General features: G+C 40.5%; 1 protein-coding gene across 1 annotated transcript in view; it reads right to left on the reverse strand.

Annotated features, from left to right (window-relative positions):
* The window catches only part of LOC136399356 (leukocyte immunoglobulin-like receptor subfamily A member 6), a 43,265-nt gene that overhangs the window by 14,419 nt on the left and 9,375 nt on the right, over positions 1-19,471 (reverse strand). Inside the window, 7 exon segments of the mRNA XM_066374440.1 lie at positions 12,503-12,805; positions 13,047-13,343; positions 13,554-13,859; positions 14,006-14,242; positions 14,245-14,289; positions 14,478-14,513; positions 14,639-14,725. Of these exon segments, the coding sequence (XP_066230537.1) occupies positions 12,503-12,805; positions 13,047-13,343; positions 13,554-13,859; positions 14,006-14,242; positions 14,245-14,289; positions 14,478-14,513; positions 14,639-14,672 (1,258 nt within the window). The 5' untranslated portion in view covers positions 14,673-14,725.

The following is a 19,471-nucleotide window of genomic DNA, read 5'->3' on the forward strand; positions in this document are numbered from 1 at the left end:
AAGAGACTCACAATTTTTAAAAACAATAGAGCTCTACAAGAATTGCCTGACTTCAACAGAGAAAGCGATATAAGAAATAAGAATAATGGGTATATCAGAAGGAGAAAGGAAAGAGGGAATGGAGAGCTTATTCTAAATATAATTGATAACAATTTTCTAAATCTATGAAAAAAGTTAGATTCTCAAATTCAAGAAGCAAACAGAATGCTGAGTTAATAACCCAAACAGACTTTCCCCAAAGCATATTGTAGTAAAAATTTCAAAAATCAATGACAAAGAAAGAATCCTCAGAACACCCAGGAAAAAGAAGAACATAATATATAAACAAAGGCATATTGGGTATTCCTCAGACTTCTCAGCAGAAACTCTACATGTCAGAAGAGTGGACCCAAATATTTATTTAACAAAAAGAGAGGAGTTACCAGCCAAGAGCACTATACCCATCAAAATTATCCTTCAGATATGAAGGCAAAATAAAAACTTTTACAGACATACAGAAGCTGAGAGAATTTATCACCAGAAATCCCCCATTGCAGGAAATACTCGAGGGGTTGTTCTTCCTGATACAAAGAACAACGCAAAACAAAATTACAAGTAAAAGCTACATCAATGTCACAATAAAAACAGGGAAATCTGTGACAGCAGTAATATAAAAGGAGAGAGGATAAAGATTTGCAGTACCAAAGGAAGATAGAGTGCAGAAGCACTAATAAGACAAAGGAATCTTGTACATACAAATATTGTTCTCTTAATAACCTAAAAGTAACCAACCACAAGAAAATTCCCACAATACTAAAACACATACCTTAAAAAAAGGAAGAAACAAGGGAGAAAGTATGGAATAACATAAAAAGAACTGACAGAAACATAAAAGAAAAGAACCAAAGAAGACGTAAAGATACCATAAAACAAAACATACAATGGCTATAGGAAATCCTCTAGGGTCAATAATTACCCTAAATGTAAATGGACTGAACTCACCAATAAAAAGGCACAGAGTAGCAGACTGAATCAAAAAGCAATACTCAACTGTTTGCTGCCTTTAAGAGACACGTCTAAGCTGTGAGGACAAAAGTAGACTCAAAGTGAAAAGTTGGAAAACAATTCTCCAAGTAAATAATAACAAAAGAAAAGCAGGTGCAGCCATACTCATACCTGACAAGGATGACTCCAAGACAACAAAAGGAAACCAGAGACAAAGATAAACATTTTATAATGATAAGAAAGACAGTATATCAAGAAGATATAGCCCTGGCCAGTTGGCTCAGCGGTAGAGTGTCAGCCTGGTGTGCAGGAGTCCCAGGTTCAATTCCCGGCCAGGGAATACAGGAGAAGCACCCATCTGCTTCTTCACCCCTCCCCCTCTCCTTCCTCTCTGTCTCTCTCTTCCCCTCCCTCAGCCATAAGGCTCCATTGGAGCAAAGATAGCCCGGGTGCTGGGGATGGCTCTGTGGCCTCTGCCTCAGGCACTAGAATGGCTCTGGATGCAACAGAGCGACGCCCCAGAGGGGCAGAACATCGCCCCCTGGTGGGCATGCCAAGTGGATCCTGGTCAGGTGCATGCGGGAGTCTGTCTGACTGCCTCCCCGTTTCCAGCTTCGGAAAAAAAGAAGATATAACACTTTCTAATGTATATGCAACAAACCAGGGAGTTCCAAACTACATAAGACATCTACTAACTGATCTAAAAACAGAAACTGATGTCAGAGAAATGGTGCCGTGAGGAGCGTGACCGACAAATCTCCCCAAAATTTCAACAAGTTCATCAATCAGAGTCAGAAAAATCTATCCTTGGAGTGTATGGGAGTTCCAAACACTGAAAACAAGGGTAGGATCGAGCTAGCATAATATAATACACAGTTCACCACGATATTTTTCTAAGGAGGAGAGGAGAGGAGGGGAAGAGAAGAAAAAAAGGGGGAAAATAATAAATTATTATTGGGTTTTTTCCAAATATTTTTCCATTTATTTTTACTTTTTATTTTTTTACTTTTTATTCTTATTAATTCTCATTAGTGTTATCAACAAGACTACACTCAGATGCCATTAAGAAAAAGGAAATCGAATATCTTGGATACAAAAGATAGAGAAGTAGCACAGATAGATGTGCAAAAATCAATAGAGAAAAAATTTAATATATTGTAAACCTTGGAACTAAATGACAGTGAATTTAAAATAGAAATACTAAAAATACTCACAGATATACAAGAAAACACAGAAAGGCAATTTAGGGAGCTCAGAAAACTCAACGAACACAAAGAATATATTAGCAAGAAAATTGAAACTATAAAAACAAATCAAACAGATATGAAAACTCAATTTATGAACTGAAAAACGAGGTAACAAGCTTAATTAATAGAACAGGCCAGATAGAAGGTAGGATTAGTGACATAGAAGACAAGCAACTTCAGGCACAACAGAAAGAAGAAGAGAGAGACTGAAAAAATTAAAAAAAAATGAGAAAGCCCTACAGGAATTGTCTGACTTCATCAAAAAGGATAACATAAGAATAATAGGTATATCAGAGGGAGAAAAGAGAGAAAATGGAATGGAGAATATATTCAAACAAATAATAGACGAGAACTTCCCAAGCCTGTGGAAAGAACTAAAGCCTCAAATTCAAGAAGCAAACAGAACACCGAGTTTTATTAACCCCAACAAACCTACTCCAAGGCTCATCATAATGAAATTGGCACAAAACAACGAAAAAGAAAAAATTCTCAAGGCAGCCAGGAAAAAGAAGAATACAACATATAAAGGAAGGCCTATTAGATTATCATCAGATTTCTCAGCAGAAACTCTACAAGCTAGAAGAGAGTGGACCCCAATATTTAAAGCCCATAAAGAGAGGAAGTTTCAGCCAAGAATACTATATCCATCAAAGCTATCCTTCAAATATGAAGGAGAAATGAAAACATTCACAAATACAGAAAAGATGAGGGAATTTATCAACAGAAAACACCCACTCCACGAAATACTAAAGGGGGTTTTTCAATCAGATTCAAAGAACAAAACAAAACAAAACCACAAGTAAAAGCTCCACCAAGGACACAATAAAACCAAATTTAAAATTGTGACAACAAAAGCAAAAAAAAAGGGGAGAGGACGGAGATTAACAGTAGCAAAGGATGATGAAGTACAGAAACACTCATAAGATAGGGTACTACAATGAATATGGTAGGTACCCCTTTTATTACTTAATGGTAACCACCCTTGAAAAAACTACCACAGAAGCACATGACTTAAAAAGGGTAGCAACAGAAGAAAGAAGTATGGAATACAAACAAACAAACAAACAAAAAAAACCCAAATGATAGAAAAACAAAAGAGAAGAATCAAACAAGATACAAAACTAACTGAAAGCAATTCATAAAATGACAATAGGGAACCCACAAGTTCTGATAATTACACTAAATATAAATGGATAAAATTGACCAATAAAAAGACACAGAGTAGCAGAATGGATTAAAAAAGAAAATCCAACTGTATGCTGCTTACAAGAAACACATTTAAGCAACAAGGATAAAAACAAATTCAAAATAAAAGGCTGGAAAAAAAATACTCCAAGCAAATAACATCCAAAAAAGAGCAGGTGTAGCAATACTCACATCTAATAATGCTGACCACAAAACAGCAAAAGTACTCAGAGACAAAAATGGCCATTTCATAATGGTTAAGGGGACACTGAATCAAGAAGACATAACAATCCTTAATATATATGCACCAAACCAAGGAGCACCAAAATATATAAAACAGCTACTTATTGACCTAAAAACAAAAACTGACAAAAATACAATCATACTTGGAGACCTCAATACACCGCTGATGGCTCTAGATTGTTCATCCAAACAGAAAATCAATAAAGATATATTGGCCTTAAACAAAACACTAGAGCACCTGGATATGATAGACATCTACAGGACACTTCATTCCAAAGCGACAGAGTATACATTTTTCTCTAATGTACATGGAACATTCTCAAGAATTGACCATATGTTGGGCCACAAAAATAACATCAGCAAATTCAGAAAAATTGAAATTGTGCCAATCATATTTTCTCATCATAAAGCCTTGTAACTAGAATTCAACTGTAAAAAATAGGAGAAAAAACCCACAAAAATATGGAAACTAAACAACATACTTTTAAAAAATGAATGGGTCAAAGAAGAAATAAGCGCAGAGATCAAAAGATATATACAGACAAATGAAAATGACAATACAACATATCAGAATCTCTGGGATGCAGTAAAAGCAGTAATAAGAGGAAAGTTAATATCACTTCAGGCCTATATGAACAAACAAGAGACAGTCCAAGTGAACCACTTAACTTCACACCTTAAGGAACTAAAAAAAGAAGAAAAAAGACAACCCAAAACCAGCAGAAGAAAGAAAATAATAAAATTCAGAGCAGAAATAACTGAAATAGAAAACAGAAAAACTATAGAAAAAATTATTAAAACAAGGAGCTGGTTCTTTGTAAAGATCAACAAAATTGACAAACCCTTGGCAAGACTCACTAAGAGAAAAAGAGAAAGGACTCATATAAACAAAATCCAAAATGAAAGAGGAGAAATCACCACAGGTATCATAGATATACAAAGAATTATTGTAGAATACTATGAAAAACTATATGCCACCAAATTCAACAATCTCGAAGAAATGGATAAATTCCTAAAACAATACAACCTTCCTAGACTGAGTCATGAAGAAGCAGAAAGTCTAAACAGACCAATTAGCAAGGAGGAAATAGAAAAAACTATTAAAAACCTACCCAAAAATAAAAGTCCAGGCCCAGACAGTTATACTAGTGAATTATATCAAACATTCAAAGAAGACTTGGTTCCTATTCTACTCAAAGTCTTCCAAAAAATTGAAGAAGAAGCCAATACTTCCAAACACATTTTATGAAGCCAACATAACCCTCATACCGAAACCTGGAAAGGACAGCACAAAAATATAAAACTACAGACCAATATCTCTAATGAATACAGATGCTAAAATACTAAACAAAATACTGGCAAATTGAATACAACAACATATTAAAAAAAATACATCATGATCAAGTGGGATTCATCCCAGAATCTCAAGAATGGTTCAACATACATAAAATGGTTAACATAATACACCATATCAAGAAAACAAAGAACAAAAACCACATGATCTCAGCAATAGATACAAAAAAGGCATTCGATAAAATACAACAGAACTTTATGTTTAAGACACTCAACAAAATGGGTGTAGAAGGAAAATATCTCAACATGATAAAGGCCATATATGATAAACCATCAGCCAACATCATATTAAATGGCATAAAACTGAGGACTTTCTACCTTAAATCAGGAACAAGACAGGGTTGTCCACTCTCCCCACTCTTATTTAATGTGGTGCTAGAAGTTCTGGCCAATCAGACAAGAGAAAGAAATAAAAGGCATCCATATCGAAAAAGTAGAAGTAAAGGTATCACTTTTTGCAGATGATATGATCCTATACATCGAAAACCCCAAAGACTCCACAAAAAGATTACTAGAAACAATAAACCAATACAGTAAGGTCGCAGGATACAAAATTAACATACAAAAGTCCATAGCCTTTCTATATGCCAACAATAAAATATTAGAAAACAAACTAAAAAAATAATCCCCTTCATGATTGCAACAACAACAACAAAATACCTAGGAATATACATAACAAAGAATGTAAAGGACCTATATAACAAAAATTAGAAAGCATTGTTAAGGGAAATTGAAAAAGATACAATGAGATGAAAAAATATTCCTTGTTCTTGGATAGGAAGAATAAATATAATCAAAATGGCCATAATACCCAAAGCAATTTATAAATTTAATGCAATTCCCATCAAAATTCCTATGACACTTTTTAAAGAAATGGAACAAAAAATCATCAGATTTATATGGAACTATAAAAAACCCTGAATAGCCAAAGCAATCCTAAGGAAAAAGAATGAATCTGGGGGCCTTACAATACCTGACTTCAAACTATATTATAGGGCCAAGACAATCAAAACAGCATGGTATTGGCAGAAAAATAGACACTCAGAGCAATGGAACAGAATAGAAAGTCCAGAAATAAAACCACATATATATGGTCAAATAATTTTTGATAAAGGGGGCAACAACACACAACGAAGAAAAGAAAGCCTCTTCAACAAATGGTGCTGGGAAAACTGGAAAGCCACATACAAAAGAATGTAACTTGACCACAGTTTGTCCCCTTGTACTAAAATTAATTCAAAATGGATCAAAGACCTAAATATAAGACCTGAAACAATAAAGTACATAGAAGAAGACATAGGTACTAAACTCATGGACCTGGGTTTTAAAGAGCATTTTATGAATTTGACTCCAAAGGCAAGAGAAGTGAAGGCAAAGATAAATGAATGGGACTACATCAGACTAAGAAGTTTTTACTCAGCAAGAGAAATTGACAACAAAGTAAACAGACAGCCAACCAAATGGGAAATGATATTCTCAAACAACAGCTCAGATAATATCCAAAATATACAAAGAACTCATAAACTCAATAACAAACAAACAAACAATGCAATAAAAAATGGGAAGAGGACATGAACAGAGACTTTTCCCAGGAAGAAATACAAATGGCCAACAGATATATGAAAAGATGCTCATCTTCATTAGTTATTAGAGAAATGCAAATCAAAACTACAATGAGATACCACCTCACACCTGTTAGATTAGCTATTATCAAGACAGGTTAATAGGAAATGTTGGAGAGGCTATGGGGAAAAAGAAACCCTCATTCATTGTTGGTGAGAATGTAAAGAGTACAGCCATTAGAAGAAACGAAAGAAAGTATAGTGTTTCCTCAAAAAACTGAAAATAAAACTACCTTATGACCCAGCAATCCCTCTACTTGGTATATGCCCCCAAAACTCAGAAACATTGATACGTAAAGACACATGCAGCCCCATGTTCATTGCAGCATTGTTCACAGTGGCCAAGACTTGTAAACAACCAAAAAGCCCTTCAATAGAAGACTGGATAAAGAAGATGTGGCACATATACACTATGGAATACAACTCAGCCATAAGAAATGATGACATCGGATCATTTATAACAAAATGGTGGGATCTTGATAACATTATACAGAGTGAAATAAGTAAATCAGAAAAAAACAAGAACTACATTATTCCATACATTGGTGGGACATAAAAACGAGACTAAGAGACATGGACAAGATTGTGGTGGTTACCAGAGGTGTGGGGGAGAGGGTGGCATGGGAAGGAATGAGGGAGAGGGGAAAGGGGAGGGGAAGGGGCACAAAAAAACTAGATAGAGGGTGATGGAGGACAATCTGACTTTGGGTGATGGGTATGCAACATAATTGAATGACAAGATAACCTGGACATGTTTTCTTTGAATATATGTACCCTGATTTATTGATGTCACTCCATTAACATTAATAAAAATTTATTTATAAAAAAAATAAAAAATAAAAACAAAAACGTAATCATACTTAAGTATCTCAACACACCATTGACAACTTTAGGTAGATTATTCAAACAGAAAATCGACAAAGAATATCAGCCTTAAGTGACACGTTACACTAATGAAACATAAAAAACATTTACAGAATATTTCATCTCAGAACATCAGATTATACATTCTTTTCCAAGGTTCATGAAACATTCTCAAGGATAGACCACATATTGGGCCTCAGAACTAACATCTATATATTCAGAAAGATTAAAATTACACCAAACATATTTTCTGACCATAAGACTTTGAAATTAGAATTCAACTTTAAAAAGGAAGTAAAGAAATCCACAAAAACATGAAAATTAAACAACGTACTTCTAAAAAATGACTTGGTCAAAGAAGAAATAAAAGCAGAGATCAAATGATATATATAGACAAATGAGAATGACAACATAACATCTCAAAACTTCTGGAATGCAGAAAAGTAGAGTTTATATCATCATAGGTGTATATCAAGAAACAATAGAGATTCCAAATAAACAACCTAACATCACATCTTAAAGAACTAGAGAAATAAGAACAAAGGCAACCCAAAGTCAGTATAAAATATAAATAATAAAAATCAGATCAAAAGTAAATGAAATAGAGAACAACAACAAAAAAAAACTATTGAAAAAATTAATACAAGTTTTATTGTTGTTGGAAAGGTCAATTACACCAACAAGCCATTGGCTAGAATCAATAAGGAAAAGAGAGAAAGGACTCATATAAACAAAATTCATAATGAAAGGATCAGAGGAGAATATTATGAAAGATTGTATGCCATCAAATTCAACAACCCAAGGAAATGGACAAATTCCTAGAATTATACAATCTTCCTAGACTGAATCATGAAGAAGTGGAAAACCTAAATAGACCTATAAACAGGAGGAAATAGAAACTATTATCAAAGACCTCCCCCAAAACAGAAGTCCAAGACCAGATGGCTACACTAGTGAATTCTACCAAACATTCAAAGAAGATATGGTACCCATCCTTCTCAAAGTCATCCAAAATATCGAATAAGAAGCAATACTCCCTAACACATATTATGAAGTCAACATAGCCTTTATATCAAAACTTGCCAAGGACAACACACAAAAAGAAAACTACAGACCAATATCTCTAAGGAACAGAAATGCAAAAATCCTAAACAAAATATTTGCAAATCGAATACAACAACACATTTAAAAAATAATACATTGTGATCAAGTGGGATTCATTCCAGGAGCACAAGGATAGTTCAACATATGCAAATTAAACATCATAATAAACTATGTCAACAAAACAAAGACCAAAATCATATGGTCCTATCAATAGATGCAGAAAAGAAATTTGATAACCTACAACACTCATTTATGTTTAAAACACTCAATAAAATCAGAATAAAGGAGAGTATCTCAATATAATAAAGACCATATATGATAAATCGTCAGCCAATATCATATTAAATGGTGATGAATTGAAGGCTTTTCTTCTAAAATCAGGAAGAGACAAGGCTGCCTACTCTCTCCACTCTTATTCAACACAGTTTTGGGAGTTTTAGCCAGAGTGATCAGGCATGAGAAAGAAATAAAAGGTATTCATATCAGGAAAGAAGTAAAGGTATCACTTTGTGCAGATGACATGATCCTGTATATAGAAAACCCCAAAAACTCCACTGAAACCTTATTAGAAACAATAAACCAATACAGTAAAGTCAGATAATACAAAATCAATATACAAAATTGTATTTCTTTTCTATATATCAATGATGAAACTTCAGAAAATAAACTAAAAAATACAATTCCTTTTACAAACGCAAAAAAATAAAATTAAATTAAATACCCAGGAATAAACCTAGCCAAGGATGTGAGGGACCTAAATAATAAAAACTACAAAGCATTATTGAAAAAAAATGAAAAAGGCACAAAGAAATGGAAAAATATTGTAGTCTATGTTCATGGATTGGAAGATTTAACATATTTAAAATGGCCATATTACCCAAAGCAATATACAAATTTAATGGAATCCCCATCAAAATCCCAATGTCATTTTTAAAGAAGTAGAATAAATAATTACCAGGTTTGTATGAAACCATAAAATACACTGAATAATCAAAACAACCCTGAGGAAAAAGAATGAAGCTGGAGGAATCACACCAACTGACTTCAAATTATTCTATAGAGCCACAATAATCAAAACAGCATGGTATTGGCAGAAAAACCAACATACAGATCAATGGAACAGAATAGAGAGCCCAGAAATAAAACCACATATATATGGACAAATGGTATTTGACAAAGGAGCAAAAACACACAATAGAGAAAAGAAAGTCTCTTCAATAAATGGTGCTGGGAAAATTGGAAAGCCACATGCGAAAGAATGAAGCTTGACTACAGATTGTTCCATTGCACTAAAATTAATTCAAAATGAATCAAAGACCTAAATATAAGATCTAAAACAATAAATTACAGAGAAGAGAAGATAGGTACTAAACTTATGGACTTTGAATGTGGAGCACATTTTATTAATTTGACCCCAAAGGCAAGGGAAGTAAAGGTTAGTATAAATGAATGGGACTACATCAAACTAGAAAGCTTCTGCACAGCTAAAGAAACCAACAACAAAACAAACAGGCAGCTAACTAAATTGGAGATGATATTTGCAAACAGTTTCTATAAGGGGTTAATATCCAAAATATATAAAGAACTCGCAAAGCTCAGCAACAAATGAACAAACAATCCAATCAAAAAATGGGAAGAGGACCTGAACAGACTTTTCTCCGAAGAAGAAATACAAATGGCCAACAGATATATGAAAAGATGATCATCTTCACTAGCTATTTGAGAAATGCAAATCAAAACTACAATGAGATACCACTTCACACCTGTTAGATTGACTATTATCAGCAAGAAAGTTAGTAACAAGTGTTTGAGAGGCTGTGGAGAAAAGGGAACCCTCATGCACTGTTGGTGGGAATGTAAACTGGTACAGCCATTATAAAAGAAAGTATAAGGTTCCTGAAAAAATTAAGAATAGAACTACCATATGACTCAGCAATCGCTCTACAGGGTATCTACCCCAAAAATCTCAAAAAGATTGGAACACGAAGACACATGTACTCCTCCTCCATGTTCATTACAGCATTATTCACAGTGGACAAGATATGTAAAGAACCGAAGTGTCCCTGGATAGAGGATTGGATAAAGAAGAAGTGGTACATATACAGTGGAATACTACTCAGCCATAATAAATGATGACATGTTGCCATTTACGACAACATAGATAAACCTTGAGAACATTATACTGAGTGAAATAAGTAAATCAGGAAAAGCTAAGAACTGTACGATTTCACATATATGTGGGATATAAAACTGAGACGCATGGCTAGAGATAAAAGTGAAGTGGTTACTGGGAAAGGGGGCTGTGGGGAGGAAGAGGGGGAAGTGAATAAAGAGGAATAAATATATGGTGACAGAAAATTATTTGACTTAATCAAAAGTTTAAATGCTATACAATCATTTACTGGAACTTATATACTCATTGATTAATGTGATCGGTGAAATTTAATTTTCTAAATAAATTAAAAAAAAGAAAAAACAATCAAAGAGAGAGAATTTTAGGAAGCTAGCAAGTCATGAAATAAATATGCCCAAACCGACAGCTTTCTCATGTATACTTACTATTATTAAGAAAATATAAGGGAATCAAATATTTTGTTCATAAATTACAAATTAGATGTGTAATTCTTTTTTCAAAAATTTTAAATTGAATATCTAGGGGTGACATTTGTTAAAAAAGCCATACTAATTTCAGGTGTACAATTTTTAAAGATTATAAATTTACTGAATTATAACAATACCTATCAAAATATTTCTGACATTTATTAACTTCAAGAAAGTTTAAACCTGGCCCTGGCCAGTTAGCTTGTTGGCCAGTAGAGTGTTGGCCAGTGAGTGGATATCTCAGGTTTGATTCCTAGTCAAGGCACACAGGAGAAGCACCCATTTGCTTCTCACCCCTCCTCCTCTCACTTCTCTCTCTCTCTCTCTTTCTCTCTCTAATTCTTTCTTCTTCTCCCTTCCAGCAACCATGGTTCAATTAGAGCAAGTTGGCCCTGGATGCTGAGGATGGCTCCATGGCCTCTGCCTCAGGTGCTAAGAAAAAGTTCCCATTGCATTTGCAATGGCCAGGGCCCCAGATGGGCAGAGCATCACCTCCTAGTGGGCTTACCAGGTAGATCTTGGTTGGGGTGCATGCTGGAGTCTATCTCTGCCTCTCCCCCTCTCAGTAAAACAAATTAAAAAAAAAAAGGTTTAAACCTCCTTTGAAAATGTGTGTGATAAGAAGACACTATCAACAAGATGTTACTCACAATAATAAATGTATGAATTTAATGTACTCCCAATGAAAATAGAAATAGAGTTATTTATATTTGAATCGTAACTCCATATAATGGAAATTAAATTGTCAATTTAGACATTGAAGAGTTGTCTAGAAATTCTCAGACAAGAGCAGTAACAGACCGTGTGCACAGCCCACAGACACGAATGCACACCATCTGGGCGAGGCCCCGGTTCCTCGTGAGCTGTGCATACCCCCTCCTTATTCCCAGGGAGCACTGAGTGCCTGGAGGCCCCCAGGGGAGCACAGAGGCCGTGCAGAGTGGTGCCCACAGGATGCTTCCCTCTACAGGAGAGTGTCCTGTGGGGGCCAGGACCCCAGGGACCCAAGTTCTGATATGAGGACAGCAGGTGAGGTGTGGGATCTGTCTTCTCTGCTCGGTTTGATCATGTCCCTGCTCATTTCACAGAACCTCCCTCCACCTGCCCCCTTGTTATTTCTGCTGAGATAAAAAATGGGGGCTTAGGGTTGGAGGTCCTGTGTGTTTCCAACCTCACATGGGCTGGACCCTCCTCTCTGAAACCTTCTGCACCCCCTCATTTATTACTGTCCCCGACTTTCCTAGGGGCATGGCCCTGAGGTGATCGAGTATAGGAAGGACAGGGTCAGTGTCCCCTCACCTGAGACCAGGAGCTCCAGAGGCTCACTGGGGTGTGACAGCAGGTAGGGGTTGCTGTTCTGTGAGCTGTAGCACCTGTAGGTCCCCCCATGGGCTGAGGTTACAGGACGCATGGAGAACTCTGCCTGGTACTGCTGAGCTCGGAGCTCTGATCTAAGACGCAGGGGGGGATCGGCTGTCCCCTCCTTGGACAGAAGGAAAGTGTCCATCGGGCTCTGTGACTGACACAGCAGGGTCACGGTCTCTCCTGAGGCCACCGTGGAGCCCGGCTGCACCGAGAGGGAGGGTCTGTAAGGGAGCCGTCCTAGAGAGAGGGAGGGTGGGTGAGGGCTGCCCGCCACCTTGTTCTGACCTGAGAGTCAGCAGGCCTCTCTCTGAGGACCCTCCTCTCTGTCTGTCTCTGTTTCTCTGAGTCTCCCATCCCCTGTCCCTCTCTGTCCCCCTCCCTGGGACCCTGCACATTCACTCTGCCCATCACGACCTGACATCCCCCAGCAGGGCCTGTGCAGAGTCTGGGTCCCTGACTGAACCCACAGGCCCCTCACCTGCCACCAGGATGTCAACGGGGTCACTGGGGGCCGACCACTCGGAGGAGAGGTTGTGTCCACCGTAGCATCTGTACCGGCCCCCGTGGGAGCTGCTCACAGTGTCCAGGGAGAAGTTGGCCTGAGAGAGCCCAGCCTGGGGCTGCAGGACAAGGCTCTGGGGGAGGTCACATCCCCTCTCTTTAAACAGAATAAATCTGTCATAGCCGACAGCAGAGTGACACTGGAGGGTCAGGCTCTGTCCAGAGACCACGATGGGGCCCTGCTGGGTCAGGAGGGAGGGCTTCTGAGACACACCTGGAGAAACCAGACGAGAGTTATAGGGGCTGCTCCTCCCATAGAATGTTTTCTCCTGTCCTGGCCCAGGTCTCACTGTCTCTCACTCTCTCTCTGTGTCTCTGCTCCCCTCACACCACTCTCTCACACGGGGCTCCCCTCACAGCAAAGATGTAAGAAATATGTTTCATGCCTCAGTCCAAAAATAGAACACTGATGAGACTTACTCACCTGAGACCAGGAGCTCCAGGAGGTCACTGGGCAATGACCACACATAGGGTCTGTCCCTGTAACAGCCATAGCATCTGAATGTCCACCTCTGACTGGGGGTCACGGGGCCCACAGGGAACAGGGCCCGATATCTCCCACTAAAGAAGTGTGACTGTGAGTCCAGGGTCCAGGAGAGCCTATGTTCTCCTTCCTTAGTCAGAATAAACCTGTCAGATCCCTGCCCTGAGCCACACTGGAGGGTCACGTTCCCTCCTGAGGTCACGACAGGGCTGGGCAGGGCTGAGAGGCTGGGTTTTCTGTAGGATCCTAGGAGAGGAGGAGGCAGCATGTTAGATGGACTCACCCCTCCCTCACGTCCCCCAGGGCTGGACTGTGAGAGGGGAGACCCTCTGAGAGCAGACCTCCTTCCTGAGGGCAGAGCCTGAGGCTGGGAACCCTGAGTGTTTCCTTACCTTGTACCACCAGCTCCAGGGGGTCACTGCGCTCTGACCAGCCAGTGGAGTTGAGGTATCTACAGTAATATCTCCCTGCATCATGCTCTGTCATGTACTTGATGGGGAACTTGGTCTTGTTCTTGGACTTCAGTGGCTTCTGTGTGTCCCACGGTTGTGTGCTTCCCTCTTTATGCAGATGGTACCCCTCAGCCCCCAGGGTCCCCTGACACCAGAGGGTCACAGGGTCCCCCCAGGGGCAACAGAGCCAGGCTCAGCCTAGAGCGTGGGCTTGGGGAGGGTCCCTGGAAGGAGTCAGAGGTCGTAAGACATTTCCCTCCCCCCTCCCCCGCTCCCAGCTGTCAGTCCCAGGGCCCTCCCAGAGGTCTCTCATCTGTCAGACAGGTCTGCTGTTCTCCATCCCCAGCTGCCCGTGGGGTGGCCCCTGTCCCCTATGACAAATGGGACCGGGGACTCCTGTGAACAGACTCACCTGCCTGCACTCGGGACCTCGGGCTCAAACTCAGTCCTGGAAGAAAGTTCCTGTGAGAGATTTGCTCCTGAGCCTGAGCAGAACCCCCTCCCCCCAGTGAGCCTCCTGACTCATAGGGTCCCTCCCTGACCAGGGTTTCCCCTTCCCCTCCCCATTCTCACCCAGGCAGAGCAGGGCTGTGAGTGTGGGGGTCATGGAGTCTCCTCTCTCTGGACCCCGCTCTGCAGATGGAGGAAACCAGGGTGCCACTAGGACAGAAAGACACACAAATTACAGTCACTGGGAGGCTGTCCCTCCCTGTCACAGGGCTGTCACATCAGCACCCTCCAGAAAGGAAAACATTCCCCCCAGGGCCTAGCTCTCATTTCCATGAAGATGCAGGAAATAGATCCATGGTCTCCTGAGACGCCCCTTCCAGGTGAGGTGACCCAGGGCACGTCCTTCCCTGTCAGAGCCTCCCCCATGGGGCCACCGTCATCCTCAGCTTGTCCATCAGCTCCTCCCTGTGGGGTCCTCACCATGGACGGTGTTCACCAGCCCTGGAGATGCTTCAGGAAGACTCAGGTCCCTGTGACTGCAGAGCTCAGATCAGTAGGGACAGGCCCACAGTCTCCCTGAGCAGTTCAGGTCCAGTGTCTCTGACAATGAGAACAAAGGGGAAACACGAGGAAATAGGGAAGGAAACATGTCCCTTCCATGGCCCCAGCGTGTGGGTTTCTATTACACCCTCCACGGTCTTCTCCTTTCTCTCGCAACTGCGTCCACCCCCTCCTTCTGTGGGGTGGGGGGCAAGGTTACGGCTCAGTGCTGCCTTCTCAGTGCCCATGTTCCTCAGGCAGGGCTCTCCTCCTGGTCCCATGGCTTTGTCCTGCATCTTAAGGGCACTGATTCAGGCTAGAGCTGTGATTTCTCGAGGACTTCAGTGGCTTCTGTGAAGCACTTTATTTAAATATTTATGTGTCACCCACTACCAGGGTGAATTGAGCAGTAACGTCACAATCAGATGTTTTCTTCTATTCTTTTTATTTGTTAATGTTTATTGCATTGGTTTGAGAGAGTGAGAGAGGAAAGGAGAGAGGGAGGTAGAGGAACACCAATGTGTTTTTGTATGTGCCGTGAAGAGGGATAGAACCGGCAACCTCTGTGCTTGGGGACGATGCTCTAACCAACTAAGATATCCGGCCAGGGCTCTTCCATTCTTTTTTTTTTTTTTTCTACAAGAGAACACATCCACTTTTATTCATTTACTTTCCAAGACATTTAAATCTGGAGGGGTGCAGCATGCCAATGGCCCCAGAAAGAGGTTGCTTTGGAATTTGGCATGATCTACCCCCTGTTTCCTTGAGCGCAAGTGACTTTCTCCAGATGACTCTGGTCTCCTTCAGTTTGCCAGCAGGAGTCACTGTGCTGCTCTTTGTTTTGTAATCAGGAGCACATCTCTTGCCTAGATAGAATTCAGTTTCCCCTCGAGCACAAGCACTTCCATTTTAAGAACAGCTGGGTGCTCCTCTGGTCCTGGAGACCCCATTTATCATCAGAAAAATTACCCTGGCCAGTTGGTTCCATGGACAAAGTGTCGACCCGGCACACCAGAGGTCACAGGTCCCACCCCTAAGTCAGGGTACACACGAGAAGCAATCTATGAGCACACAACTAACTGGAAAAACTAAGTGAAACAACTAGTTGATGCCTCTCTCTCTCTCTCTCTCCCTCTCCCCTTTCCCACTTCTTTCACCCACCCCTCAAATCAATGTGGAAAATTTTTTTCAATCTCTCATTAGGAGCCACAAGAGAAGCTACTATCTGCTCCTTTCCCCTCCTTCTCCCCCTTCTCTCTCTCTTCTCCTCTCACAGCCAGTGGCTCGATTGGTTTGAGCATCAGCCCCAGGCACTAAGGACAGCTCAGTTGTAGCGAGACAGCCTCAGGTGTAAAAAATATAGCTCAGTACTCAAGCATTGGTCACAGATGGGGTTGTTGGGTGAATCCCATTTCAGATGCAGGAGGGAGTCTGTCTCTCTATCTCCCCTCCTCTCACTTAAAAAAAAGTTATATTGTCCTTTTTCCCCCTAACTCATGGATACAGACAACAGTGTAGTGATGGCCAGGGTGTGTGGGGCAGCTGGTGCAGATTATGGGGGGTGTAAGTGGTGATGGGCGAAGACTTGATTTGGTTGATTTGGGGGTGCTGAATGTACAGTATAGTGTGCAAAGACATGTTGTGAAATTGGGCACCTCAAACCTGTATCATTATGTTATCCAGTATCACCCCAATAAATTCATATTTATTTATTTATTTATTTATTTTTTCTGTATTTTTCTGAAGCCAGAAACGGGGAGAGACAGTCAGACTCCCACATGCGCCCCACCGGGATCCACCTGGCACGCCCACTAGGGGGCGACGCTCTGCCCACCAGGGGGCGATGCTCTGTCCCTCCGGGGCGTCACTCTGTTGTGACGAGAGCCACTCTAGCGCCTGGGGCAGAGGCCAAGGAGCCATCCCCAGTGCCCGGGCCATCTTTGCTCCAGTGGAGCCTCGGCTGCGGGAGAGGAAGAGAGAGACAGTGAGGAAGGAGAGGGGGAGGGGTGGAGAAGCAGATGGGCGCTTCTCCTGTGTGCCTTGGCCGGGAATTGAACCCGGGACTTCTGCACGCCAGGCCGATGTTCTACCACTGAGCCAACTGGCCAGGGCCTGAATTCATTTTTTAAAAAGTTATTTTGGGCCCTAGCCATTTGGCTCAGTGATACAGCGTTGGCCTGGTAACTGGTTGTCCTGGGTTTTATTCTAGTCCAGAGCACATAGGAGAAATGACCATCTGCTTCTCCACTCCTAGCACTCATTCTTCTCTCTCTCTCTCCCTCTCTCCTTCTCTCTCTTTCCCTCGCACAACCATGGCTCAATTGGTTTGAGCAAATCATCAGGTGTGTTGAGGATGGCTTGGTGGAACCACAGCCTCAGGCACTAAAAATAGCTCAGTAGTGGAGCATCAACCCCAGACTGGGTAGGTGGGTGAATCCCGGTAGGGGTGCATGTGAGAGTCTGTCTCTCTATCTCTCCTTTTCTCATTTGGAAAAGAAGAGCAAAGAAAGTTATTTTGCACCTGAATGTATGTGGAAACCCTAAGTGTGATTTTTCTCTCTTGAAATATCCTCTTCAGGTTTTCATGTTAGCCTAAGTGTGATTGCTCTAGAAAAATGTTTAATATAAAATTAAAGTCTAATTTTCCATAATTGTTTGGAAGAAGTCACTGCATATTTTGATGGACCTGGAGTTAATTTTATGGGATGATTTTAATTTTCAGATATAACTTTTGATAGTTCAATGATGATTCATATTTTCTATTTATTCTCAAGGCCTCCTTGGAAAATAAATTTTGGATATTAGTCCACTTTGTCTAAATTGGATCAACTTTTTCACAAGGTGCACTTATATATATTGTGAAAGAGGTCATTCTAAAATAGAACTGGAGGATAGGAAATGGATAATTTCACATATGGATTCTCAAGGAAACTAAAAGACTGAAAGAGAATAAATGCTTGATTTACAGAAAACGGAGACAGCCCATCACCAATGAACCTCCACCAAGAGCATCTCCCCATCCTCAAGACAATGAAGTTGTTGCTTGTACTTTAGCTACCCTCCCCCTCCTCGCAGTTCTTGCCCATAAATCTAGCTTGCTCCAAATCCTCAGCAAATTCACCTGTAGCTTGCTACAGTTTGCATGTCCCATGTTGCAATTCCTCTGCCATTCCCAAATAGACTAATTTTTTTTGGTCATTGGAGCTTGCCTCAGTTTACCTATTGTATTTATGTTGACAGGAGAAACGTCTGTGGGATCTGTAGTGATGTCTCATTTCATGACTGATATGGGTTCTTGATGACATATCTCTATTTTGTGTTTGTTGCGGCTGAGTGTTATACATTTGAAGAATGTCCAATAATAAATATGGTGGGCTTTATGCATGCTGTGAGCTGAATGCTTGTGTCCCTGCAATTCACATGCTGAAGCCCTAACCAACAGTGTGGCTGCATTTGGAGGTGGGACCTCTAAGAAAGTAGGTTAAATGAGATTAGAAGGGTGAGGTCCAGATATGATAAGCTCACTATCCCTATAAGAAGAGAAACCAGTTCATTCTCTGTCTCTCCATGTTCTCACACCAAGGGAAGGCCAAATTCTCTCACAGGAAGAAGGGGCTATCTGCAAGCCCAGGGAGAAATCCTTCCAGACTCTGAAGTCTCCTTGTTCTGGGACTTCCATTCTCCAGAACTTGTAAAAAAGTAAGTTTTTGTTGCTTAAAACACTCCATCCATAATATTTTATTATACAAGTATGAGCAAAATAGCATAAAAGTTGGTACAAAGACTTGGAAGCAGTTTTGGAACTGGTAAAAAGAAGAGGCTAGAGGAGTCCTGAGGTGCATGCTAGAAAAAAAATTCTAGGTGCTGCAATTGGACTGCTTGTGCATATATGGACGTTAATGGTGATTCTGGGGAGGATTCAGAAAGAAAAGGGTAGATGTGGAGTGCAAGTCTTGACCTTCTCTGAAAATACATGATAAATGGTGAACATAATTTTGATTGGAGTCTATGGATGGTAACACCCCTCTCAGTGAGTCCTCGGACAGAAATAATGAATACAGTATTGGACAATGGAGAAAAGGCGATCTTTGTTATAAAGTGGTAAATAACTTGGCTGGGTCGCCTTCTAATGTTTCTAGAAAATAGCACTTGAGAGCCATGAAATTGCAGATTTAGCTGAAGACTTTCCTAAGCAAAATGTTGATGTGCAGCCTCAGTCCTCACGAGTGCTGAGAGTAACTTCAAGAGGAGGGAGCTGAATTGAAGAAGGAACTGTGAAGCAGATGGACACAGAACTAAATGACTTGGAAAATTTTTGGCTGTCCATAGGCTAGAAATGAGAGTGGGTTTGGAGAGAGCACCCCAGAGGGGATGGACAGTCAGTTGGGATAGAGATGATGGGATTGTGGGAGCAGA

This window comes from Saccopteryx leptura, chromosome 3 (assembly GCF_036850995.1).
Source record: "Saccopteryx leptura isolate mSacLep1 chromosome 3, mSacLep1_pri_phased_curated, whole genome shotgun sequence".
Taxonomy (NCBI): Eukaryota; Metazoa; Chordata; class Mammalia; order Chiroptera; family Emballonuridae; genus Saccopteryx; species Saccopteryx leptura.